The sequence below is a fragment of the Tachyglossus aculeatus genome, chromosome 21 (assembly GCF_015852505.1).
Source record: "Tachyglossus aculeatus isolate mTacAcu1 chromosome 21, mTacAcu1.pri, whole genome shotgun sequence".
Classification (NCBI taxonomy): Eukaryota; Metazoa; Chordata; class Mammalia; order Monotremata; family Tachyglossidae; genus Tachyglossus; species Tachyglossus aculeatus.
Genome location: NC_052086.1, coordinates 63,075,528 through 63,101,695, shown reverse-complemented (window position 1 = coordinate 63,101,695; position 26,168 = coordinate 63,075,528). Strand labels below are relative to the sequence as shown.

At 44.4% G+C, this 26,168-nt stretch overlaps 1 protein-coding gene across 2 annotated transcripts in view; it reads left to right on the top strand.

The window, feature by feature from the left end:
• Positions 1-4,607: 4,607 nt before the first annotated feature.
• The window catches only part of GET4 (guided entry of tail-anchored proteins factor 4), a 30,915-nt gene continuing 9,354 nt past the window's right edge, over positions 4,608-26,168 (top strand). Inside the window, exons 1-4 of one of the 2 annotated variants that reach the window (XM_038762550.1) lie at positions 4,608-4,826; positions 21,214-21,292; positions 21,713-21,794; positions 22,847-22,996. In XM_038762550.1, the coding sequence (XP_038618478.1) occupies positions 4,678-4,826; positions 21,214-21,292; positions 21,713-21,794; positions 22,847-22,996 (460 nt within the window). In that variant the 5' untranslated portion in view covers positions 4,608-4,677. Of the gene's footprint in view, positions 4,827-5,069; positions 5,136-21,213; positions 21,293-21,712; positions 21,795-22,846; positions 22,997-26,168 lie in introns of those variants that run through there. The other variant, XM_038762551.1, reaches the window with a different exon arrangement.

Here is a 26,168-nt window from a genome sequence, read left to right as displayed (position 1 = left end):
AGAGTACAATATAAAAAATCAAGGGTATTTACTGAGTGCTTACTAAGTGCTTAGGAGAGTACAGTACAACAGAATTAGCAGACACGCTCCCTGCCCGCACGGGGCTTACAGTCTAGAGGGGGAGAAGACCATTAAAATAAATTATGGCTGTGGATAGAAGTGCTGTGGGCCCTGTGCGTCCCAAGCTTGCTTTCCGTAGAAGCAGCATGGCGTTGTGGGAGTCAGAAGGTCATGGGTTCTAATTCTGACTCCATCACTTGGGTGCTGCGTGACCTTGGGCAAGTCACTTCACTTCTCTGGGCCTCTGTCCCCTCATCTGTAAAATGGGGATTGAGTCGGTGAGCCCCACATGAGACAGGGACTGGCTCCAACCCCATTTGTTTGTATCCACCCCAGCCCTTAATTCAGTGCCTGTCACAATATTAAGGTATTTGTTAGGCGCTTACTATGTGCCAAGCACTGTTCTAAGTGCTGGGGTAAATACGAGGTAATCAGGTTCTCCCATGTGGGGCTCACAGTCCCAATCCCCAGTTTTACAGATGAGGTTACTGAGGCACAGAAAAGTTAAATGACTTGCCCAGTTAAGTGACATAGTAAGTGCTTAATAAATACCAGAATTATTATAAGAATAACTTATTATTACAGTGCCTGTCACATAGTAAGCGCTTAAATCCCAGAATTATTATTACAGTGCCTGTCACATAGTAAGCGCTTAACAAATACTAGAATTATTGTTATTACTGGCCCTGTCACATAGTAAGCACTTAACAAATACCAGCATTATTATTATTGTTGTTATTATTATTATTATTATTATTACAGTGCCTGTCACATAGTCAGTGCTTAAACAAATACAAGAATCATTATTATTATTAGAGGGCCTGTCACATAGCGCTAAACAAATATGAGAATCATTATTATTATTATTATTACAGGGCCTGTCACATAGTAAGCACTTACCAAATACGAGAATCATTATTATTATTATAGGGCCTGTCACATAGTAAGCGCTAAACAAATATGAGAATCATTACTATTTTTATTAAAGGCCCTGTCACATAGTAAGCGCTTACCAAATAGGAGAATCATTATTATTATTATTAATATTATAGGGCCTGTCACATAGTAAGCACTAAACAAATATGAGAATCATTATTATTATTATTGCAGGTTTTGTTAGTATGTTTGGTTTTGTTCTCTGTCACCCCCTTCTAGACTGTGAACCCACTGTTGGGTAGGGACTGTCTCTATATGTTGCCAGCTTGTACTTCCCAAGCGCTTAGTACAGTGCTCTGCAAAAAGTCAGCGCTCAATAAATACGATTGATTGATTAATACCAGAATCATTATTATTATTATTAGAGGGCCTGTCCCACAGTAAGCGCTTACCAAATAGGAGAATCATTATTATTATTAGAGGGCCTGTCCCACAATAAGCGCTTACCAAGTAGGAGAATCATTATTATTATTATTGTTAGAGGGCCTGTCCCACAGTAAGCGCTTACCAAACAGGAGAATCATTATTATTATTATTTCTATTAGAGGGCCCGTCCCACAGTAATTGCTTACCAAATAGGAGAATCATTATTATTATTATTATTAGAGGGTCTGTCCCACAATAAGTGCTTACCAAATAGGAGAATCATTAGTATTATTATTAGAGGGCCTGTCCCACAGTAAGCACTTACCTAATAGGAGAATCATTATTATTATTAGAGGGCCTGTCCCACAGTAAGCGCTTACCAAGTAGGAGAATCATTGTTATTATTATTGTTAGAGGGCCTGTCCCACAGTAAGCGCTTACCAAACAGGAGAATCATTATTATTATTATTATTACTATTAGAGGGCCCGTCCCACAATAATTGCTTACCAAATAGGCGAATCATTATTATTATTATTATTAGAGGGCCCGCCCCACAGTAAGCGCTTACCAAACAGGAGAATCATTATTATTATTATTTCTATTAGAGGGCCCGCCCCACAGTAAGCGCTTACCAAACAGGAGAATCATTATTATTATTATTTCTATTAGAGGGCCCATCCCACAGTAAGTGCTTACCAGATAGGAGAATCATTATTATTATTATTATTAGAGGGCCTGCCCCACAGTAAGCGCTTACCAAATAGGAGAATCATTATTATTATTATTATTATTAGAGGGCCTGCCCCACAGTAAGCGCTTACCAAATAGGAGAATCATTATTATTATTATTAGAGGGCCTGTCCCACAGTAAGCGCTTACCAAATAGAATTATTATTATTAGAGGGCCTGTCCCACAGTAAGCGCTTACCAAATAGGAGAATCATTAGTATTATTATTAGAGGGCCTGTCCCACAGTAAGCGCTTACCAAATAGAATTATTATTATTAGAGGGCCTGTCCCACAGTAAGCGCTTACCAAACAGGAGAATCATTAGTATTATTATTAGAGGGCCTGTCCCACAGAATTATTATTATTAGAGGGCCCGTCCCACAGTAAGCGCTTACCAAATAGGGGAATCATTATTATTATTATTAGAGGGCCTGCCCCACAGTAAGCGCTTACCAAGTAGGAGAATCACTATTATTATTATTGTTAGAGGGCCTGCCCCACAGTAATGGCTTGCCAAATAGGAGAATCATTATTATTATTATTAGAGGGCCCGTCCCACAGTAAGCACTTACCAAATAGGAGAATCATTATTATTATTATTATTAGAGGGTCTGTCCCACAATAAGCGCTTACCAAATAGGAGAATCATTATCATTATTATTATTACTATTAGAGGGCCTGTCCCACAGTAAGCGCTTGCCAAATAGGAGAATCATTATTATTATTATTAGCGGGCCCATCCCACAGTAAGTGCTTACCAAATAGAATTATTATTATTAGAGGGGCTGTCCCACAGTAAGTGCTTACCAAGTAGGAGAATCATTGTTATTGTTAGAGGGCCTGTCCCACAGTAAGGCTTGCCAAATAGAAGAATTATTATTATTATTATTATTATTAGAGGGCCCATCCCACAGTAAGCACTTACCAAATAGGAGAATCATTATTATTATTATTAGAGGGTCTGTCCCACAATAAGCGCTTACCAAATAAGAGAATCATTATTATTATTATTATTATTATTATTATTATAGGGCCCGTCCCACAGTAAGCACTTACCAAATAGGAGAATCATTATTATTATTAGCGGGCCCGTCCCACAGTGAGCGCTTACCAAATAGGCGAATCATTATTATTATTATTAGAGGGCCTGCCCCACAGTAAGCGCTTACCAAGTAGGAGAATCATTGTTATTATTATTGTTAGAGGGCCTGTCCCACAGTAAGCGCTTGCCAAATAGGAGAATCATTATTATTATTATTATTAGAGGGTTCGCCCCACAGTAAGCGCTTACCAAATAGGAGAATCATTATTATTATTATTAGTATCGTTAGAGGGTCCGTCCCACAATAAGCGCTTACCAAATAGGCGAATCATTATTATTAGAGGGCCCGTCCCACAGTAAGCGCTTACCAAATAGGCGAATCGTTATTATTATTATTAGAGGGCCTGCCCCACAGTAATTGCTTGCCAAATAGGAGAATCATTATTATTATTATTACTATTAGAGGGCCCGTCCTATAGTAATTGGTTACCAAACAGGAGAATCATTATTATTATTAGAGGGTCTGTCCCACAATAAGCGCTTACCAAATAGGCAAATCGTTTTATTATTATGAGGGCCTGCCCCACAGTAAGTGCTTACCAAATAGGCAAATCGTTATTATTATTATTAGAGGGCCTGCCCCACAGTAATTGCTTGCCAATAGAAGAATCATTATTATTAGTAGTAGTATTATAGGAGAATCATTATTAGTGGGATCATTTGCCCTAGGCCCGGCTCCCAGGCCGAGAAATCAATCATTTATTGAGCGCTTACTGTGTGCAGAGCACTGTACTAAGCGCTTGGGAAGTACAAGTTGGCACCATACAGAGACGGTCCCTACCCAACAGTGGGCTTACAGTCTAAAAGGGGGAGATGGAGAACGAAACCAAACATACTAATAAAATAAATAGAATAGATAGGTACAAGTAATATCAATCAATCAATCAATCAATCGTATTTATTGAGCGCTTACTATGTGCAGAGCACTGTACCAAGCGCTTGGGAAGTACAAATTGGCATCACATAGAGACAGTCCCTACCCAACAGTGGGCTCACAGTCTAAAAGGGGGAGACAGAGAACAGAACCAAACATACCAACAAAATAAAATAAGTAGGATAGAAATGTACAAGTCAAATAAATAAATAAATAAATAGAGTAATAAATATGTACAAACCTATATACAGGTGCTGTGGGGAAGGGAAGGAGGTAAGATGAGGGGGCTCAGTGTGGGAAGGCCTCCTGGAGGAGGTGAGCTCTCAGCAGGGCCTTGAAGGGAGGCGTCGCATTGTGGCGTGGTTGCCTGGCAACGGCGGGCGAGGCCTGGCGCGGCGGCCCCGCCTCCCCTCAGCCGCCCGCGGGTCACGTGAGGGGGGGCGCGCGCGCACGCGCGCGCGCGCCGCCCCGCCCTCCGGCCTTCCCGCGCTGTCCCTCGCGCGCCGCCGTAGTCGCCCTCGCGCCGCCGCCGGGACGGAAGCCGAGGAGGCCGGAGCTGAGGCGCGGGCTGCGGCAGCCTCCGCGCTCCCCGTCTGCGCAGCCCTCGGGATGGCGGCGGCCATGGCGGACCAGGAGGGCGCCCGGAACGGCGTCAGGAACCGGGGCGGCGTCCAGCGGGTGGAGGGCAAGCTGCGCGCCAGCGTCGAGAAGGGCGATTACTACGAAGCGCACCAGATGTACCGGACTCTCTTCTTCAGGTAGCCCCTGGGGGGGGGGGGGAGGGGAGGGGAAGGGGGGTTGGCGCGCATGCGCGCGCGCGCCCCCGCGCTCTCTGGCCCTGCGCTTTCCAGACCTTTCCGCCTCCTCAACCTAGCCCGGCGGGGGGGGCGGGGCGAGCCGCCCCTGCCCTCCCTCGCGATTGGCGGAGCGGCCGTCCCCGCGCGCGCTCATTGGTCGGCGGCGCCGTCCATCATCGGGGAGGGGGCGAGGCGCGCGGTTAGAGTGACGGGGCCGGGGAGGCAGGCCGGCCCCCTCAGGGGCGCCATGAAGGGGTGCGCGGCCGACAGGTAATAATAATAATAATAATAATCAATAAATCAGTCAGTCGTATTTATTGAGCGCTTACTGTGTGCAGAGCACTGCACTAAGCGCTTGGGAAGTACAAGTTGGCAACATATAGAGACAGTCCCTACCCAACAGTAGGCTCACAGTCTAGAAGGGGGAGGCAGACAACAAAACCAAACATATGAATAAAATAAATAGAATAGATATGGACAAGTAAAATAAATAGAGTAATAAATATATACAAACGTATATAAGGAAGGCATTTATTAAGCGCTTACTCTGTGCCAAGCACTGTTCTAAGCGCCGGGGGAGGTTACAAGGTGATCAGGTTGTCCCACGGGGGGGCTCACAGTCTGAATCCCCCATTTTACAGATGAGGGAACTGAGGCCCAGAGAAGTGAAGGGACTTGCCCGAGTCAGTCGATCAATCAATCGTATTTATTGAGCGATCACTGTGTGCATAGCATTGGACTAAGCGCTTGGGAAGTACAAGTTGGCAACATATCATCATCATCAGTCATATTTATTGAGCGCTTACTATGTGCAGAGCACTGTACTAAGCGCTTGGGAAGTCCAAATTGGCAACATCTAGAGACAGTCCCTACCCAACAGTGGGCTCTCAGTCTAGAAGGGGGAGACAGAGAACAAAACCAAACACACTTAACAAAATAAATAGAATAGATATGTACAAGTGAAATAAATAAATAAATAGAGTAATAAATATGTACAAACATATATACATATAATGAATACATATACATATATGCCTTTTAGACTATGAGCCCCCTGTTGTGTAGGGACTGTCTATATGTTGCCAACTTGTACTTCCCAAGCGCTTAGTACAGTGCTCTGCACACAGTAAGCGCTCAATAAATACGATTGATGATGATTGATGAATGATGGCATTTATTAAGCGCTTATTATGTGCCAAGCACTGTTCCAAGCGCTGGGGGAGGTTGCAAGGTGATCAGGTTGTCCCACGAGGGGCTCACAGTCTGAATCCCCATTTTACAGATGAGGGAACTGAGGCCCAGAGAAGTGAAGTGACTTGCCCGAGTCAGTCGATCAATCAATCGTATTTATTGAGCGCTTACTGTGTGCAGAGCGCTGGACTAAGCACTTGGGAAGTCCAAGTTGGCAACATATAGAGCCGGTCCCTACCCAGCAGCGGGCTCACAGTCTAGAAGGGGGAGACAGAGAACAAAACCAAACATATTAACAAAATAAAATAAATAGAATAGATATGTACAAGTAAAATAAATAAATAGAGTAATAAATATATACAATCATATATACATATAATGATGGCATTTATTAAACGCTTACTATGTGGGCTATCAGCCCACTGTTGGGTAGGGACTGTATATGTTTCCAACTTGTACTTCCCAAGCGCTTAGTACAGTACCCTGCACACAGTAAGTGCTCAATAAATACGATTGATTGATTGATTGATTGCCAAGCACTGTTCTAAACGCTGGGGAGGTTACAAGGTGATCAGGTTGTCCCACAGGGGGCTCACAGTCTGAATCCCCATTTTACAGATGAGGGAACTGAGGCCCAGAGAAGTGAAGTGACTTGCCCGAAGTCACCCAGCCGACAATCGGCAGAGCAGGGATTTGAACCCCTGACCTCTGACTCCAAAGCCCGTGCTCTTTCTATCAATCGATCAATCAATCGTATTTATTGAACGCTTACTGTGTGCAGAGCACTGGACTAAGCGCTTGTTAAGTACAAGTTGGCAACATATAGAGACAGTCCCTACCCAACAGTGGGCTCACAGTCTAGAAGGGGGAGACAGACCACAAAACAAAACATATTAACAAAATAAAATAAATAGAATAGATATGTACAAGTAATATAAATAGAGTAATAAATATATACAATCATATATACATATAATGATGGCATTTATTAAACGCTTACTATGTGGGCTATGAGCCCACTGTTGGGTAGGGACTGTATATGTTTCCAACTTGTACTTCCCAAGCGCTTAGTACAGTGCCCTGCACACAGTAAGTTCTCAATAAATACGATTGATTGATTGATTGATTGCCAAGCACTGTTCTAAATGCTGGGGAGGTTACAAGGTGATCAGGTTGTCCCACAGGGTCTGAATACCCATTTTACAAATGAGGGAACCGAGGCCCAGAGAAGTGAAGTGACTTGCCCGAAGTCACCCAGCCGACAATCGGCAGAGCAGGGATTTGAACCCCTGACCTCTGACTCCAAAGCCCGTGCTCTTTCTAGTAATCGATCAATCAATCGTATTTATTGAACGCTTACTGTGTGCAGAGCACTGGACTAAGCGCTTGGGAAGTACAAGTTGGCAACATATAGAGACAGTCCCTACCCAACAGTGGGCTCACAGTCTAGAAGGGGGAGACAGACAACAAAACCAAACATATTAACAAAATAAAATAAATAGTATAGATATGTACAAGTAAAATAAATAGAGTAATAAATATGTGCAAACATATATACATATAATGATGGCATTTATTAAGCACTTACTATGTGCCAAGCACTGTTCCCAGCACTGGGGAGGTTACAAGGTGATCAGGTTGTCCCACGGAGGACTCACAGTCTGAATCCCCATTTTACAGATGAGGGAACTGAGGCCCAGAGAAGTGAAGTGACTTGCCCGAAGTCACCCAGCCGACAATCGGCAGAGCCGGGATTTGAACCCCTGACCTCTGACTCCAAAGCCCGTGCTCTTTCTATCGATCAATCAATCGTATTTATTGAACGCTTACTGTGTGCAGAGCACTGGACTAAGCGCTTGGGAAGTACAAGTTGGCAACATACAGAAACCCAACAGTGGGCTCACAGTCTAGAAGGGGGTGACAGAGAACACAACCAAACATATTAACAAAATAAAACAAATAGAAACAAAATAAAAGAAATAGATATGTACAAGTAAAATAGAGTAATACAGAGCTCTACTGAGCCATGCTGCTTCCCCAGTATAATAATAACAACAATAATAATGGAATTTGTTAAGTGCTTACTGTGTGCCAAGCACTGTCTAAGCGCTGGGGGAAAATTCACTGATTCATTCAATCATATTTATTGAGCGCTGACTGGGTGTGGAGCACTGTACTAAGCGCTGGGGAAGTCCAAGTCGGCAGGATAGAGAGACGGTCTCTGCCCACCAACGGGCTCACAGTCTAGAAGGGGGAGACAGACAACATTCAATAGTATTTATTGAGCGCTGACTGGGTGCGGAGCACTGTACTAAGCGCTTGGGAAGTCCAAGTCGGCAGCATAGAGAGACGGTCCCTACCCACCAACGGGCTCACAGTCTAGAAGGGGGAGACAGACAACATTCAATCGTATTTATTGAGCACTGACTGGGTGCGGAGCGCTGTACTAAGCACTTGGGAAGTGCAAGTGGGCAACAGATAGAGACGGTCCCTACCCACCAACGGGCTCACAGTCTAGAAGGGGGAGACAGACAACATTCAGTCATATTTATTGAGCGCTGACTGGGTGCGGAGCACTGTACTAAGCGCTTGGGAAGTCCAAGTCGGCAGCATAGTCGGTCCCTACCCACCAGCGGGCTCACAGTCTAGAAGGGGGAGACAGACAACATTCAATTGTATTTATTGAGCGCTGACTGGGTGCGGAGCACTGTACTAAGTGCTTACGGGCTCACAGTCTGGAAGGGGGAGACAGACAACAAAACTTCTAGACTGTGAGCCCACTGTTGGGTAGGGACCGTCTCTATCTGTTGCCAACTTTGTACTTCCCAAGCGCTCAGTACGGTGCTCTGCACACAGTAAGCGCTCAATAAATACGATTGAATGAATGAACAAAACAAAACATGTAGACAGGTGACCACTGAGCATCAGACGGGACCCCGGATTCTTGTTCTAGGTACTGGCTGGTTCGGGCTGGAAAACCAAGCTGGGCTGGCCTCAAATTCCGGCCTGTGCAGGTCTCAAGATGGCACCAGAAGAACTCTCTTCCCGAAGTTCCCAGTTCTCTGTTTCTGCCACTAGCTTCATGGGGGTTGAGCCCCCAAATTGCTCCAGACCCCTGGGCTGGCCAATTCCAGCTCAGTCATTTATTCATGTGGGAAATCCCCACAGCCCCTGTATACGTATATATATGTATATACGTTTGCACATACTTACTATCTATTTATTTCATTCATTCAGTCGTATTTATTGAGCGCTTACTGTGTGCAGAGCACTGTACTAAGCAAGCAACATATAGAGGCTGTGAGCCCACTTTTTAGAGTGTGAGCCCACTGTTGGGTAGGGACTGTCTCTATATGTTGCCAACTTGTACTTCCCAAGCGCTTAGTACAGTGCTCTGCACACAGTAGGCGCTCAATAAATATGATTGATGATGATGATATAGAGACGGTCCCTACCCAACAGCGGGCTCACAGTCTAGAAGGGGGAGACAGACAACAAAACATATTAACAAAATAAAATAAATAGAATAAATATGTACAAATAAAATAAATAGAGTAATAAATACGTACAAACATATACATATATACAGGTGCTGTGGGGAGGGGAAGGAGGTAAGGCGGGGGGAGGACGAGTATTTATTCTGTTTATTTTATTTTGTTAATATGTTTTGTTGTCTGTCTCCCCCTTCTATACTGTGAGCCCACTGTTGGGTAGGAACCGTCTCTCTATAATAATAATAATAATGGTATTTGTTAAGCACTTTATATGTGCAAAGCACTGTTCTAAGCGCTGGAGGCATACAAGGTGATCACGTTGTCCCACGTGGGGCTCACAGTTTTAATCCCCATTTTACAGATGAGGGAACTGAGGCCCAGAGAAGGGAAGTGACTTGCCCACAGTCACACAGCTGACAATTGGCGGAGCCGGGATTTGAATCCATGACCTCTGACTCCAAAGCCTGTGCTCTTTCCACTGAGCCACACTGCTTCTCTATGTTCTTATACATTGCCAACTTGTACTTCCCAAGTGCTTAGTACAGTGCTCTGCACACAGTAAGCACTCAATAAATACAATTGAATGAATGAATGAGTGAAACAGCATGGCTCAGTGGAAAGAGCCCGGGCTTTGGAGTCAGAGGTCATGGGTTCAAATCCCGGCTCCGCCAACTGTCAGCTGTGTGACTGTGGGCAAGTCACTTCCCTTCTCTGGGCCTCAGTTCCCTCATCTGTAAAACGGGGATTAAAACTGTGAGCCCCCCCGTGGGACAACCCGATCACCTTGTAACCTCCCCAGCGCTTAGAACAGTGCTTTGCACATAGTAAGCGCTTTATAAATGCCATCATCATCACCACCTTGTAACGTCCCCAGCGCTTAGAACAGTGCTTGGTACAAAGTAAGCGCTTAACAAATACCATCATTATCATTATACAAGGTAACCAGGTTGTCTCATGTGGGGCTCACCGTCTTCATCCCCATTTTACAGGCGAGGGAACTGAGGCTCAGAGAAATGAAGCTACTTGCCCAAGGTCACGCAGCAGACAAGCTGCAGAGCTGGGATTAGAACCCACGCCTGAGCTCTTGCCACTGATAATAATAATAATAATAATAATAATAATAATAATAATAATGGCACTTGTTAGGCACTATGTGCAAAACACTGTTCTAAGCGCTAGGGGGGATGCAAGGTGATCAGATTGACCCATGGGGGGCTCTCAGTCTTCATCCCCATTTTACAGACGAGGGAACTGAGGCTCAGAGAAATGAAGCTACTTGCCCAAGGTCACACAGCAGACAAGCGGCAGAGCCGGGATTAGAACCCACGCCCGAGCTCTTGCCACTGATAATAATAATAATAATAATAATAATAATAATAATAATAATGGCACTTGTTAGGCACTGTTCTAAGCGCTAGGGGGGATGCAAGGTGATCAGGTTGACCCATGGGGGGCTCTCAGTCTTCATCCCCATTTTACAGACGAGGGAACTGAGGCCCAGAGAAGTGATTTGCCCAAGGTTAAGTGGTGGAGTTGGGATTAGAACCCACGACCTCCGAATCCCAATCCCGGGCTCTTTCCTCTGAGCCACGCTGCTTCTCGTGGGGCACAGAGTTGTGATCCCCATCTCTCCTGCCCCGTCTCAGCCCCTCCTCTCCCCCAGCCCACCATTCCTCTTCCTCTTAGTACCATTCCGCTTAGTACAGTGCTCTGCACACAGTAAGCGCTCAATAAATAGGATTGAGTGAGTGAATGAATGAACAGCCCGGGCGGGGAGTCACAGGTCGTGGGTTCTAATCCCGCCACTTGTCTGCTGTGTGACCTTCGGTAAGCCGCTGCACTTCCCCGGGCCTCCATCCCCTCATCTGTAAAATGGGGATTGAGACTGTGAGCCCCACGTGGGACCACCTCGTTACCTTGTGTCCGCACGAAAAGCAGCGTGGCTTAGTGGAAAGAGCCCGGGCTTGGGAGTCAGAGGTCGTGGATTCGAATCCCATCTCCTCCACATAATAATAAATAATAATGATGGGATAAGAGAAGCAGCGTGGCTCAGTGGAGAAGAGCCCGGGCTTTGGAGTCAGAGGTCATGGGTTCAAACCCCGGCTCTGCCAATTGTCAGCTGTGTGACTTTGGGCAAGTCACTTCACTTCTCTGGGCCTCAGTTACCTCATCTGTAAAATGGGGATTGAGACTGTGAGCCCCACGTGGGACAACCTGATCACCTTGTAACCTCCCCAGCGCTTAGAACAGTGCTTTGCACATAGTAAGCACTTAATAAATGCCCTCATTATTATTATTATTATTATTATTATTATTATTATTATTATTAAGCACTGTTTTAAGTGCTGGGTGGGGATCCAAGGTGATTGGGTTGTCCCACGTGGGGCTCACAGTCTTAATCCCCATTTTACAGAGGGAACTGAGGCACAGAGAAGTGAAGTGACTTGCCCAAAGTCACACAGCAGACAAGTGGCAGAGTTGGGATTAGAACCCATGACCTTGGACTCCCAAGCCTGTTGCCTGCTGTGTGACCTTGGGCAAGTCACTGCAGTTCATTGGGTCTCTGTGACCTCATCCGTAAAATGGGGATTGAGACTGTGAGCCCTATGTGGGACAACCTCATTACCTTGTGTCTACATGAGAAGCCCGGAAAGAGCCCGGGCTTGGGAGTCAGAGGTCATGGGTTCTAATCCTGGCTCCACCACTTGTCAGCTGGGTGACTTTGGGCAAGTTACTTTAGTTCTCTGTGCCTCAGTTACCTCATCTGCAAAATGGGGATTAAGACTGTGATCCCCACGTGGGACAACCTGACAACCTTGTATTTATTCCAGTGCTTAGAACAGTGCTTGGCACGTAGTAAGCGCTTAACAAATACCATTATTAGTAGTATTATTGCCCCAGTGCTTAGAACAGTGCTTGGCACATAGTAAGCACTTAACAAATACCATCATCATCATTATTATTATTACTTCCTCCGTGGCATGGACCCGAGCTTAGTCACCCACCCCCTCCCAAACCCCTTAGCAGCCTTGCCCACTTCCCAGTGTACACCTTCCCTCGGCCTGAATAATAGCTTCAGCAACTATTGCCGGTGCATTTGGGAGACGGCCAAAGGCCAGCGGTGTAGACCCTCTTTTTCCGGAGTGGGTGCATTCAGGCCAGGTGTCGGTGGTATTTGGTCTTTGTTAACCGCTCACCCAGTGGTGTAGGTTGAGCGCTTTCCGCTGGGTGCTGGGCTGAGCGCCTTGGGAGAGAGATCTCTGTTCCGAGTTGTCATAACAGAAGAGGAGACAACCTCTCGTGTCTCACCTGGGGCCCATTTAAAGAAGATGGAAAGTTTGTCTGTTTTTGAGTCATTCATTCAGTGCTATTTATTGAGCACTTACTGTGGGCAGAGCACTGTACTAAGGACGTGGGAGAGTACAGTCCATCGGGGAACTGCCCCTTCTTCACTGGGGCACCTGCTGTTCTTACGTTTCAGAATCAATCAGTGGTATTTATTCAGCCCTTACTATGTGCAGAACACTGCTCTAAGCCCTTGGGAGAGTACTAATAATATTTATTAAGTGCTTACTAGGTTCGGAGCCCTGTCTTATGAGCTGGAGTTCTGACTAAACGCTGACTACAGGACAAGAGAATTAGCAGACACGTTTCCTTCCCTTCTTTGTACATATTTATTACTCTATTTCTTTCTTTCTTTATTTATTTTGCTTGTGCATATCTATTCTATTTATTTTATTTTGTTTGGTTTTGTCTCCCCCTTTTAGACCGTGAGCCCACTGTTGGGTAGGGACTGTCCCTATATGTTGCCAATTTGTACTTCCCAAGCACTTAGTACAGTGCTCTGCACACAGTAAGCGCTCAATAAATACGATTGATGATGATGATGATGACGAAGCGTCGGCTGTCAGCTTTGCTGAATGACTTCAGTGGTTTGGTTGTTCGAATGTGAAGTGGTTGTCGCGGCCGGGTCAGTGGTTTATGTTTTGGGGTTTGATGGGCCGTGAGTTTAGCGATCTCCCACTTACTGGGAAGTGTCTAAACAAAGTAGCAGAGTGTTAAGCCAAAAATCGGTTGGTCCTGTGAAGTAAGAATATCTAGAATCTAAGCCTCCGTGTTTGAAAGAAGTAGAGAGCGGTCACTTTAATACACTTACCAATATGGTCTTTAGCTTTGCTAACAGCTAGGACTAACAGTATTTTATTGAAAAATTGGGTTGAATCTCTCCCTCCCACAACATGGCAGTCAACGATAAAATGCTGATAGAGCGTTACTGATAAATGGTAAATAATTCGGTAGAAAATTGGGTTGTTCTACATATTTTTATTGATTAATTAGCTATCAGAAAAACCTATTCAATGTGTTTATTGAGCCCGATTCTCCCAGTGCCTGATTTCACTCCTTAGTAATAATTTAGGAATTTGGGAGAATCATTAACTCTTTGAGAACACACATTCCTTTTCAGTGGCATTTAAGTGCTTAGTTTGGGCCAGGCACTAGTCCATAATAATAATAATAATGGCATTTGTTAAGTGCGTACTAAGTGCCAAGCACTGTTCTAAGTGCTGGGAGGATACAAGGTGATCAGGTTGTCCCACGTGGGGCTCACAGTTTTAACCCCCAATTTACAGATGAGGTAACTGAGGCCCAGAGAAGTGAAGTGACTTGCCCAAAATCACACAGCTGACAATTGGCGGAGCAGGGATTTGAACCCGTGACCTCTGACTCCCAAGCCCGGGCTCTTTCCACTGAGCCACGCTGCTTCTCTAAGCTAGACCATGGGTACAGTCCATGTCCCATGTGGGTCTCCCAGGCTTAATCCCCTTTTTACAGATGAAGTCACTGAGGCACAGAGTAGGGAAGTGACTTTCTGTAGGTCACACGCAGGGTAAATGGTGGAGCCAGAATTAGAACCCAGGTCCTCCAACCCCCAACCCCGGCCACTTCTGGTAGTATTGTGTCAACCCGGCAGCGATGCACTAAATGATCCTCTAGTAGTCTGAAAGAGTTAATTAAGCGCTTAGTATAGTGCTCTAAGCGCTTAGTACAGTGCTCTGCACATAGTAAGCGCTCAATAAATACGATTGATTGATTAATGCCATGGTATCAGGAAGTGAACTTCAGCACCTGGTTCACTGGACTCACTCAACTGCAACTGTTTGGGGTTTGATTATCCACCTTCCGTAATTTGGGAACTGGAAGCCTTTTAAGGTGCCAGGAAGGACCAGAATGTACGCTGTACATTTAGCACATTTTGGGGCACCTACAGAGTAAAACTGAGGTACAAATGTAGAGGCTACCTATCCACACAGAATTGCTTTAAAAGATAGATTTTCTTTCACTTTGAAACGGAGAAACTGAAGTTATCTTTCGCTTAGGTGCAATTTGTACTAGGAAGCTAATGTTTTGAAACACTCAAGTTTGTTCCTGTACACTTAGATTTTGTTGTGAAATTTTGGCACTTGCCAGATGTAGGAAAGGAGCCGAATATATTTATCAGCACCCCTGAGGAAAATGACAGTTAAATTGAAAGAGCTACAAGGCATTCCTAAATCAATCAATCGTATTTATTGAGCGCTTACTTTGTGCAGAGCACTGTACTAAGCGCTTAAACCAGCAGCCATCGTGATCATGTATTTACCTAAGTGACTGGCTTATGGGAGTAAAGGAAAAAAAGGGTTTATTCTTGGCACATTTTCATAAGCAAGTTTCCAGAGTAATCTCTGATTTTTGCTTTTCTTGTTTACCTAAAGTTGCAGTACTTTGAAGATGACCTAAGTGATCTGAAATGGACTTTTATTTGTGGGTGAACTATGGACCTGGTGCTCTGAAGTTCTGCAAATGTAAACTCATTAAGCTACATTCCTTCTCGATCATTCAGTTGTTAAAGGCTATGACTCTTGTTTAAGTATAAAGTGACATTAGTCACTTTTGAATGAGACTGGTTTGGTTTCTCTCTTAGTTCAAAACAATCTATTTAATTAAGTTTCTGGCAGGCCTGGGAATCTCTAATGCTTCGTTTGTTGGTTTCAGGGTTTTAATGCTGAGAAACTTTTGACCAAATGTGAGCAACTGCCAAATTGTCTACGGCTGTGATAGCCCAATAAGGCGGACTGCTTTCCATTGCTTTCAAGCTGTTATTTAGGGGCCGAGTGTATTTTAAAGAATATGAACCGGCATCATCATTAACAGTAGTATTTACTGAAGCACCTACTATGTTTCCTCCTCTTCTTCTCTGCGTGACAGAAGAATGTTAACTCTAGTTTGAGTTCCTCATTCATTAGATCTCATCGTTAATGCAGTGAGGATTAAATGCTACCTGGATTTGTTGATGTAAATTATCAATACAGGGCTCAGAGAATAGATCCACATTATTATATTTTTTTATTTCAATTTTTCCTGTTTGGTCACTGATGACTTCTTAGCGATCCTTACAGAATAAGTCGTATACAGAATTCTGCATTTCCTTGCTTTGAGCCACTAATTGATTATTTCCCCTATTTATTTTTTTGACAAATACATTTGTGTTTCATAGTTCAGAGTGCCAGAAGCAAGGTAAAATAGTTGGCTCAGTCAACAGTACTTGGCGAGTGCTTACTGAGTGCAGAGTGCTACTACTAAGCACTTGCTTGGGAAAGTTCAGTACAGTAGATTGGGTAGACATGATCTCTGACCACAAGGAGCTTACAGTCTCCAGAGGGAGAGAGACAGAATAAATTTGGATAGAGGAAATAGGGTACAAGGATCTGTACGTAAATTCTGTGGTGGGGGGAGTATCAAAGTGCTTAAGGGGTACACAGCCAAGTGCATAGTCAATGCTGAGGGGAGAGGGTGGATGAGGAAGTGAGGGCTTAGACAGGGAGGGCCTCTTGGAGGAGGGTTTTGACAGTCGGGAGACTGATGGACTGTCTTATTTGAAGGAGGAGGGAGCTGCAGGTCAAGAAGGAGGGTTTTGCAAAAGGTTAACTGCTCAACCGGAGGATAGACGAGAGCAAGGTATAAGGAGTAGGTTGGCATTGGACAGACGGAGCGGACGAATTGGATTTACCAGCTAGATAAAGTAGGAGGGGGAGATCTAATTGATCTTTCATTTATAAATTGTAATTAGGAAAACTGTAATGCCAAGGAGCTCACTGTGTCCGTGGGCCTTCTTCACACTGCAATTAGGTTTACCTAACTCCAGAACATAGGCGTTCCTATTGAAATTGTTCCGAGTTGCATATTTTGGTTTCTTGTCTCTCCTAACATTAATGTTCACCAAGGGGCAAATTGGTAACACTTCAGACTAAAGTCTGCTTCTTACTGAGGGCTTGCAGGTGGCTCAAGGGTCAACGATAAGCTTCTTTATGTTTCTGCCGTGTTCCTGTGGATAGAAGGTTATCATGATTTTCCAGGCATGTTCAATTGGTGGTTACCTCTGTGGAAATTGCCAATATGTTCCAGTTCTGTCTTCAGCTGGTCTGAAGCCCCTGGTTTATTTTTCAACAAGGTTCTCATAATTTTAATCTAGTTCAAATGTTTGAGTGAAAAATTTGCATCTCTGTGCCACCAGCAGTCTCTAGTGACCCTAGGTTGTGTTTTTCTGTAGACATCTGCGTAAATAATCCAAAATAATCCTTTTAATCCTTTTAGGTGTGGGTGATCATTTGAACACTGAAATTGAGCTGGGCATTTCTTCCCATATGAAGTCAACTGTGCTGATGTACATTAGAGTAATTTCCAGTTTTCGTTGGGTAGTGTGCAGTTCAGGATAGTTTAATGGAAAATAGAGTACGGCATCAGTCCTGCTTTCTAAATGCTAAATTTGACACGTAAAAGGATAGTTCCATCTTAAAGGGTATTATGACAATTCGGGGCCCAAGGATTCTTATGTTTTGACACCATTAACTATAATCCCTTTTTGATGTTTTTTTTTCCTCATTTGTGTGAGAGAGACTTGGGTTTTCTTGTTACTTCAGATAACTTGGAGATGATTCCAAAGGGCTGCAACTTTTGAGTTATTTCAGTTTATTCTGGTTGACAGAGATAGGGAGAAATTTTGTGTAAACACAGCTACTATCATCCCTAAAGATACGCAGATGTTACGGTTTTTGGCAAAGGCGGGTGGGAGAGGAGGTTACCTGAATGCAAAAAGTGGAATTATCCTGGGTGATTTTGTCATTCTTTTGAGATCTTTGAAAGTTTGCTATATGAAACGTCAAAATTAAATCACAATACAGTCAGTCATATTTATTGAGTGCTTACTGTGTACATAGCACTTCACTAAGCACTTGGGAGAGTACAGTACAATAGAGTTGGTAGACATGATTTCTGCCCTCAAGGAGTCTAGTGGGGACCCAGACAAAACAAAACATTTAAAATTCAGTAAATCTGATCAAGACCTTTTCTCACACTCCCACTTTAACACCTGAGATAATATAAATGCAACCTTTGAATATACATTAAAATGACATGCAGCCAAAATGAATAACACAGTCACGTGGTTTGGTGTTTAAACTCTTGTAGTACTACTGTAGCTGTGAAATATGAGCCTGTTGTTGGATAGAGACCGTCTCTATATGTTGCCAACTTGTACTTCCCGAGTGCTTAGTACAGTGCTCTGCACACAGTAAGCGCTCAATAAATACGATTGAATGAATGAATGAAGTAACAAAAAGATGGAAAGGCATTCAGTATGTCTTCAAGACTTCTTCTCTTACTCCCCATGATGTAGCTTTTTACTTTGGTGTCCTGGTGGTTAACCATGTTGCCCTGCTGACTCCCATTTACCATAGAGACCTCAGTGGGATGTCGACAGGAAGAATATGAAATTGAAGCGTGTGGGTTTGTATGTATGGTGTCAAGTAAATCCAGAAGGATTTTTAGTTTGATGTAAACTAGAGATAATAGTGACAATTATGAGTAAACAGACTATGAAAATGCAGGAAAGTTAATCTGTGAATAATTGCACGTTCTCTTCGAGAAAACAGATGTGTTCATGATCATTATTTCAGAGGCACTAGAGAAACACTGTATATTAGATGCTTTTCAGAGTGTTTAGGAGACGTGCTAAAGCCCCCTAGTTTCAGAGGCCGTATCCTAGAAATCATATCTACCTAGTTTCATCTGTTCTTTGGAACAGCTGTCAGAGGAGATTTCTGGCCCTGATGGAAGGCAGTCACTTTACCAAATTTCCAATTTCCAGTGAGAGAAGGGTGTTTTATGGCCACTGAGCCTGGCCCAGATGAGGGGAAACTTAGGTCTTCTTGGTGATGAGATCACCCAGCAAAGTAACTCCTCCTCCCTCCCCCTTTTTCTCCTTCTCCTCCTTTTTCTTCCCTGGAAAGCCGGGCACCCCAGGCAAGTAAATGTTTGTTTTTTAACCATGCTGCAGAAGAGCATAGATTTGCTTAATAATCAGTCGTACAATGGTATTTGAGTACAGTACTAAGCACTTGGGGAAAGTACAATATAGCAGAGTTGGTAGACCTTGAAGCCGAGTGGCTTAGTGGATAAAGCAGAGGCCTGGGAATCAGGAGGACCTGGGGTCTAATCCCCGCTCCGGCACATGTCTGCTGTGTGACCTTGCACCAGTCACTTCACTTCTCTGGGCCTCGGTTACCTCATCTGTAAAATGGGGATTAAGACTGTGAGCCCCATGTGGGACGTGGAGTGTGCCAAACCGGATTAACTTGTATCTACCCCCAGAGTTTAGAACAGTGCTTGGCACACATTAAGTGCTTAACAAGTACTATTATTATATGTGATCCTTGCCCACAAGCGTACAATCTACAGGGGAAGACAGACATCAAAATATATTAGGGGTAGGGGAAGTAATAGAGAATAAGGGTAGGCAAGTAAGTTTTGCAGGGTTGGGATGAGCGTCAAGGGGATTAAGGGATTTACGGCCAAGTTGGTTGTAGACACAGAGGAGAGGGTGGTAGGGGGAAATAGCAATTTTACAACCCTCATTCCTCAGCAAGCTTGACAGGTAAATGAAACTGATGTTTAACAGTTATTAAAGTGTCAACGTATTATTTGGCACTTTGTAGAATGCAACAATATGGTTGGTGATGGGTGGACATAAGAATATTTGTGACAGTTGGGAAGGCAGCCTGGCCAGGTGGAAATATGTCTTCCAACATATTGGAAATATGTTGGAAATATGTTGCCAACTTGTACTTCCCAAGCGCTTAGTACAGTGCTCTGCACACAGTAAGTGCTCAATAAATGCGATTGATGATGATGATGAAGAACACTGGCCCGGAAGTCTCCAGATTCAAATTTGAGTCCCAACAACAGTCAACCAATCAGTGGTTTTTATTGAACACTTTTGTTTTGTTTTGTTAGTAAGTACCTGTTAAGCGCTTACTACGTGTCAAACACTGTCGTAAGCGCCGGAGTAGGTACCGGGGGCTCACAGTGTTTAGTAGGAGGGAGAACAGGAATTGAATTCCCATTGAGAAGCAGCGTATTTCAGTGGAAAGAGCACGGGCTTGGGAGTCACAGGTCATGGGTTCTAATCCTGGCTTTGCCACTTGTCTGCTGTGTGACCTTGGGCAAGTCACTTCACTTCTCTGTGCCTGTTACCTCATCTGTAAAATGGGGATGAAGCCTGTGAGCCCCACGTGGGACAACCTGTTCGCCTTGTATCTCTCCCCTCCCACCCCCCGTGCTTAGAACAGTGCGTGGCACATAGTAAGCCCTTAACAAATGCCATCATTATGATTATTATTTTACAGTTGAGGAAACTGAGGCACAGAGAAATTAAGTAACTTGCCCAAGGTCACACGGCAAGCAGTTGGCAGAGCTGGGATTAGAACCCAGGTCCTCAGACTCCCAGCCCTGTACCTTTTTCCACTTGGCCACATTACTGACTGTGGACAGACCACTGTACTAGACTCTGCTGCCAGCCTACAGTGTGACCTTGGACAAGTCACTTAAACTGTCTGGGCCACAGTTTCCTCACCTGCAGAATGGGGTTCAGATAGATTGTGAGCATTTTTGGAAAAGGACTGTGTCTGATCTTACATCTTTATATGTTCCCTGTCACTTAGCACATAAGAAGCAGCATGGCTCAGTGGAAAGAGCCCGGGCTTTGGAGTCTGAGGTCATGGGTTCAAATCCCAGCTCCGCCACTTAGCTGTATGACCTTGGGCAAGTCACTTAACTTCTCTGGGCCTCAGTTCCCTCATCTGTAAAATGAGGATGAAGACTGTGAGCCCCATGTGGGACAACCTAATCACCTTGTAAACTCCTCAGCGCTTAGAACAGTGCTTTGCACATAGTAAGCGCTTAATAAATGCCATTATTATTATTATTATTATTATTATTATTATAAGAAGTACTCGGTCATCATCAATATTATTCATTGAGCACTTACTGTGTGCAGAACGGTGTACTAAGTGCTTGGGAGAGTACAATATAGCAGAGTCGGTAGATGTGTTCTCTGCCCACTGTGAGCTTACAGTACTCAGTAAGTGCCATATCGTGTCAATACTATTTATACAGCATATGCAGGGTGCAGAGCCCTGTATATATAGTAAGCGCCTGGAGAGAGTGAAATAAAAGTAGAAGGTAAGATTCCCCACCCTCAGGGAGCTTAAGACTACAATTTGGGTAGTCGCGCAAAGAATTTTAAGTACGACACTTTAGTTTTTGGCCTTTTCTTTTTCTTATTGCAGGTACATGTCGCAAGGCAAACATACTGAAGCAAGAGAACTAATGTACTCGGGAGCGTTGTTGTTCTTCAGTCATGGTCAAGTAAGAATTTTACTGTTTCTATTACTGTTTCAAAGGCCAGGGCCAACAGGCCGGCCGTGATCCAGCACTCTCGGGGTACATCTATTCTGACTGTAGTAACCTCTCCCAGCTCGATTTCCGTCGAGCATACCACATCTGAGGTGCTATTGCTAGCCCTGGGACGGGACCCTGCCTGCTAAGAAGTTTATATTCATTTTTATTTGCAACCTAAATTTGTTCCAGCCAGTCACCCAGTACTAACTGACTGCTGTGTCCAGAATCCTCCGTTCTGTGCTGTACTTGATCCGTGACCATCCGACGGGCTAGCTGACGAGGCTCCGAAGTCAGCGCTTCCGAAAGCGTTCGGCCTGTCTTGTCTCCAAACTAATCAGAGCGTCATGACTGACCGTGTGCTTCTTGTTGGTTGTGTGTGTTTTGCAGCAAAACAGTGCTGCCGATCTGTCGATGCTGGTTTTAGAATCCTTGGAGAAATCGGATGCGAAAGTAACCGATGAGCTATTGGGTGAGAGTCTCTTACTGTCGTGAGTGTTACAGTGCTTGAAGTACATTCGCATTTTGGAGAATTCTCTGGTTCCTAGTGTGACGGTCCTTAAGTTACTTCAGTTCCCCTCCCTCCCTCTTTTTTATTATTTTTAAATTTTGATTTTTTTTTTTTGGTGCCACGAGTTGTGATCTTCTGAGGCGCTGTGGGTCTAAACGGTGTTGCAGGAGCGGCACCCGTGCACAGCCGGCGGACGATTCAAGTAGCGTCTCTAGTTGGCCTAGCTCTGAGCATACTGGCACGCTGAGCAAACATACTATGTTTTGTAGGTGGAGCATGATTTTTGGCACTGACCTCCCCCCCCAACCCAGGAGCAACATGTATTGTCTGCACAGTAATTGACCTCTCTGCCGCTTTGATGGACAGCGGCTTCCCATCCAGTCAGCGAGGTGATGGGCGCATTGCCCGCGAGCCGGCCATTTTGTCCACGAAAACTTTGCTTGTCGGACTGTGTGATTCGGTAAGCGCGCAGTTCATAAAGCCCTTGTTCCTGTGAGCTGCCCAGATGGACAGAAGGCGGAGATTTCCCCGCCAACCCCTTGCCTCCGCTCCCGTCCCAGAGGCCTGAGGACAAAAATGGAGAGGGAAACAAAGGAATCCATCTGACTCAATTACTCATCTGTCCCCCGTTGGCCTCTCTCTCCCCAGTCCTTCCCTGGGCCAGGGTCAGCCCCTCTCTCCATCCTCCTCTGCCCTCCCTACCCAGCTTCACCACATTTTGGTGCTCCGTCTTGAGCCAGGGAAGACTTTTCCTTCCTGCCCACCTGTTGGGGAGAGCGTGGCTTCTGGCACTGCAGCGGAGAGGTCAATTGGACGTTAATTTACAGAGCTGAGATTTCGTTTTTTGAAACCCTTCGATTCCTACTGTATTTTTTTTTTTTAATCTTTTTATTTCTTAACGCCTGACAAGTTTCCGTTTAAAGTCAGACAGTTGACGCTTAGGATGCAATGACTCTGGAAACCCGTGCTGTGTGTTTTGTCGTATTAAGGGTCTGTGTTTGTGTCGCTTCTAGAAAATTTGGCCAAAGTGTTTAGCCTGATGGATCCAAACTCTCCCGAAAGGGTGGCTTTTGTCTCCAGAGCACTGAAATGGTCCAGTGGTGGATCAGGGAAACTGGGCCATCCGAAACTACATCAATTATTGGCTATCACTTTGTGGAAAGGTAGGAACGATTTGTGTATTCTTCATTTTAGACACTGTCAACTAATACTATTTAACCCCTTTTTAATTGGAAGGCAAGTATTGTAAGTCAATAAATCTAATAAAATCTAGTGAAATTCTAATAATGTGGAGTGGGGAGTCTATTTTTAAAGTAGGTAATAGCTAGCTCAGCCACCATCCCTTGTATTTAACTGAGTCATCATCTTGTAGAATTAAAAACCATACAATAGTAATTCTGGCCTCTTCTTAATTAGTGGGATTTTTGAGGCTACAATGACACACATGGAAGTGCTCTTTGGAAATTTCAGTATCATAAAATGTGCTGAGCCTGTGTTCCATGCAGAGCATTCACGAATGTTAGGGGCTTGGGAAACAAACAGAAAGTAAAACTTGGGTTCTCTGCCTTCAGGTTTATTTTCTAATGGGGAGACCCATGCAAATTGATGACCACAATTACTGAGGAAAGCAACAATAATAATGTTAGAACCCAAATATTGGCTTTGTTCACCGATCCACTAATTGCCACTGGTCAGTTATTCTCTTCTGCCTGTGCTTGGCTTCTCTAATAAGAATTGTGGTTACTATGTGCCAAGCACCGGAGTCGATAAAATACATTGGGATCAGATTCAATCCCTGTCCCATATGGGGCTCACAGTCTTAAGAGGAAGGGAGGGCAGGCTTTTAATTCGCGTTTTACAGCTGAGGAAACTGGAGCCCAGGGAAGTTAGATGGACTTGCCCGAGGTCACACAGCAGGCAAATGGCAGAGTCTGGATTAGAGCTCAGGTCCCCTGAGTCCTAGGCCCCTGCCCTGTAGTTTGGTGACTCCTTTTAGTATTGTCCTGTCTCAGCCTCCTGGCAAACTGTCCTACCTCAGATCTCTCCCCTCTCCAGTCTGCTCTTCACTCTGCTGCCCAGATCATTTTTCAAAAATATAATTTTGCACCCATCTTCTCACTTCTTAAAAAATCTTCAGTGGTTGCCTGTCCATCTGTTCGTCCAACCAGCATCTGACCAGTGGTCTTAAGGCGGTCAGTCAGCTCTCTCCCCCTGTAGGCATCCCCACCCACCGCCCAGTCTTCTCCATTCCATCCCAGCTCCCATGCTTCTCTCCTTTCAAGTCCACCTACTCCCTGTGCCTCAGTCTCCCCGCCGACACCTTGCGTGCCCCCTCACTCTTTGAAACGCTCTCCTTCATCTCCGGCAGAACCACTGCTTTCCCCATCTTCAAACCCCTTCTGAAATCACATCTCCTCATGGAGGCCTGCCCTGAAGAATCCATCTTTCTCTTCTCTTTGCATTCCCCCTCCCTCCTTAGCAACTGCCATTTCAGCTTGGATTCTTACACCCTTTCTTTCCTAGTAGTTAAGCACATTGCTTCATTCTTGCTTTGCTCTGTAACTTGTTTTAGTGTCTCTCTCCCACTCTAGGTCGTAAGCTCCTTAGAAGCAGGGGTAATGTTTAGCAATTCTATTATACTCTCCCAAGAGCTTGGTGCAGTGATTGCCTCTGGCTACTGCCTAGTTTATTTTCAGGTAGGATTAAAGATTCAGCACGCTTAACGACACTGAATTTTTTTTTTAATCCAGTTGTCACTGGTGGGTGGATGATAGAATGGGTTTGTATTTAGAGCCCTGGTTAGTACTTATCCAAGTTATTACTTCTCCCACCCCACACAGCACTTAAATACATATCTACAAATGATTTATATGAATGCCTGTCTCCCCGTCTAGACTGTAAGCTCGTTGTGAGCAGAGAACGTGTCCACCAACTCTGTTGTATTGCACTCTCCCAGGTGCTTAGTACAGGGCCCTACATACTGTAAGCGCTCAACCCGAACCATTGATTGATTATCCCTGGGAATCATTATATAAACTTCAGTGGATTGAAATGAAGTTTCACATTTGCATGCTGCGTGGCCCTTAAGGGTTTTTCTAGGGAGATATAGTGGTATTTTTGTTAAGCACAAACTATGTGCCAAGCACTATGTTAAATGCTGGGGCAGACACAACACAGACACCCCCCACATCAGGTTTATAGTCTAAATGAGAAGGAGAACAGGTATTTAATCCCTGTTTTACAGATGAGGAAACTGAGGCGCAGAGGAGTGAACTTATGTGCCCAAGATCACCCAGGAGCAAGCGGCAGAGCCAGGGATAGAATCCATGTCTTCTGACTCCCTTTCTTGGGTTCTTTCCCTAGGAGAAATGGAGAGGAGATGCTGGGGTTCTGTTTTGTGTTTGTTTTTTTGAGGAAAGAAAATCATCTTTGGTTAAACTCAAGAGTATTAAGATAAGAGGTAAAAAGTGATTTTTGCCCCTCTTAATGCCTTTCAATAAATAGGTCTCAAGTATCTGACCCAAGTTTTACTATGGAGCCATTGGAGAAAATAGATGAATCATTTCTCTAACTTCAAAACATGGGTCTTGCCCCTATTTGTTCACAAAGGGGCCATTAAAAAAACTGATTAAACTGAATCTCTGGATATTTTGAGATTAAATTGAAGGACTTTTTCTAAGCAATTCTTTGAATTTTATTTTCTTTGTCAGATCAATAACTTTAAGGAGCACAGTTCATTCAGTTCCTCCGTAATGTTTGTTTGGACAGTGTTTTTGATAGGCCCCTGTTAAGGATTCAGGGAAACTTCTTTTAATCGTGCACGTTATTCTGGCTAGACCACAGAGCATTGGTGAAAACAGTGGTTTGAACAGCATCGGTCGAAGTGTGCGTACTGGAATGCAACCTGCTCTTAACCTGGGGCTTGACAAGAGTTTGGTTCCCGTGTTCTGGGAGAGCAATTGTTAGCTGAGAACATAGTAAAAAAAAAAAAATAGCCTCAGACAGTGCTCTATCCACGCCAAAAACTGAGAGTCGGTTGCCACAGACTGATCAGCGTGGTATATTGCATTAAAGAGAGGTTCTTTCTGAGCAGAAACGTCCTAAGGTTCATGAGACGATGAGTCAGGCAGTAGTATTTGTTTAGTGCCTAGAGTGTAGAGCACTGTACTCAGGGCTTGGAAAAATACAGAAAGGAGCATCGCCTATTGGAAAGAGCGTGGTCCTGGGAGTCAGAGCACCTGAGTTTTAAGAGTTCTGCGCTCTGCCACTTATTTGTCTGCTCTGTGACCTTGGGGAAGTTAACTTAACTTCTCTGTGCCTCAGTTACTGCAGCTG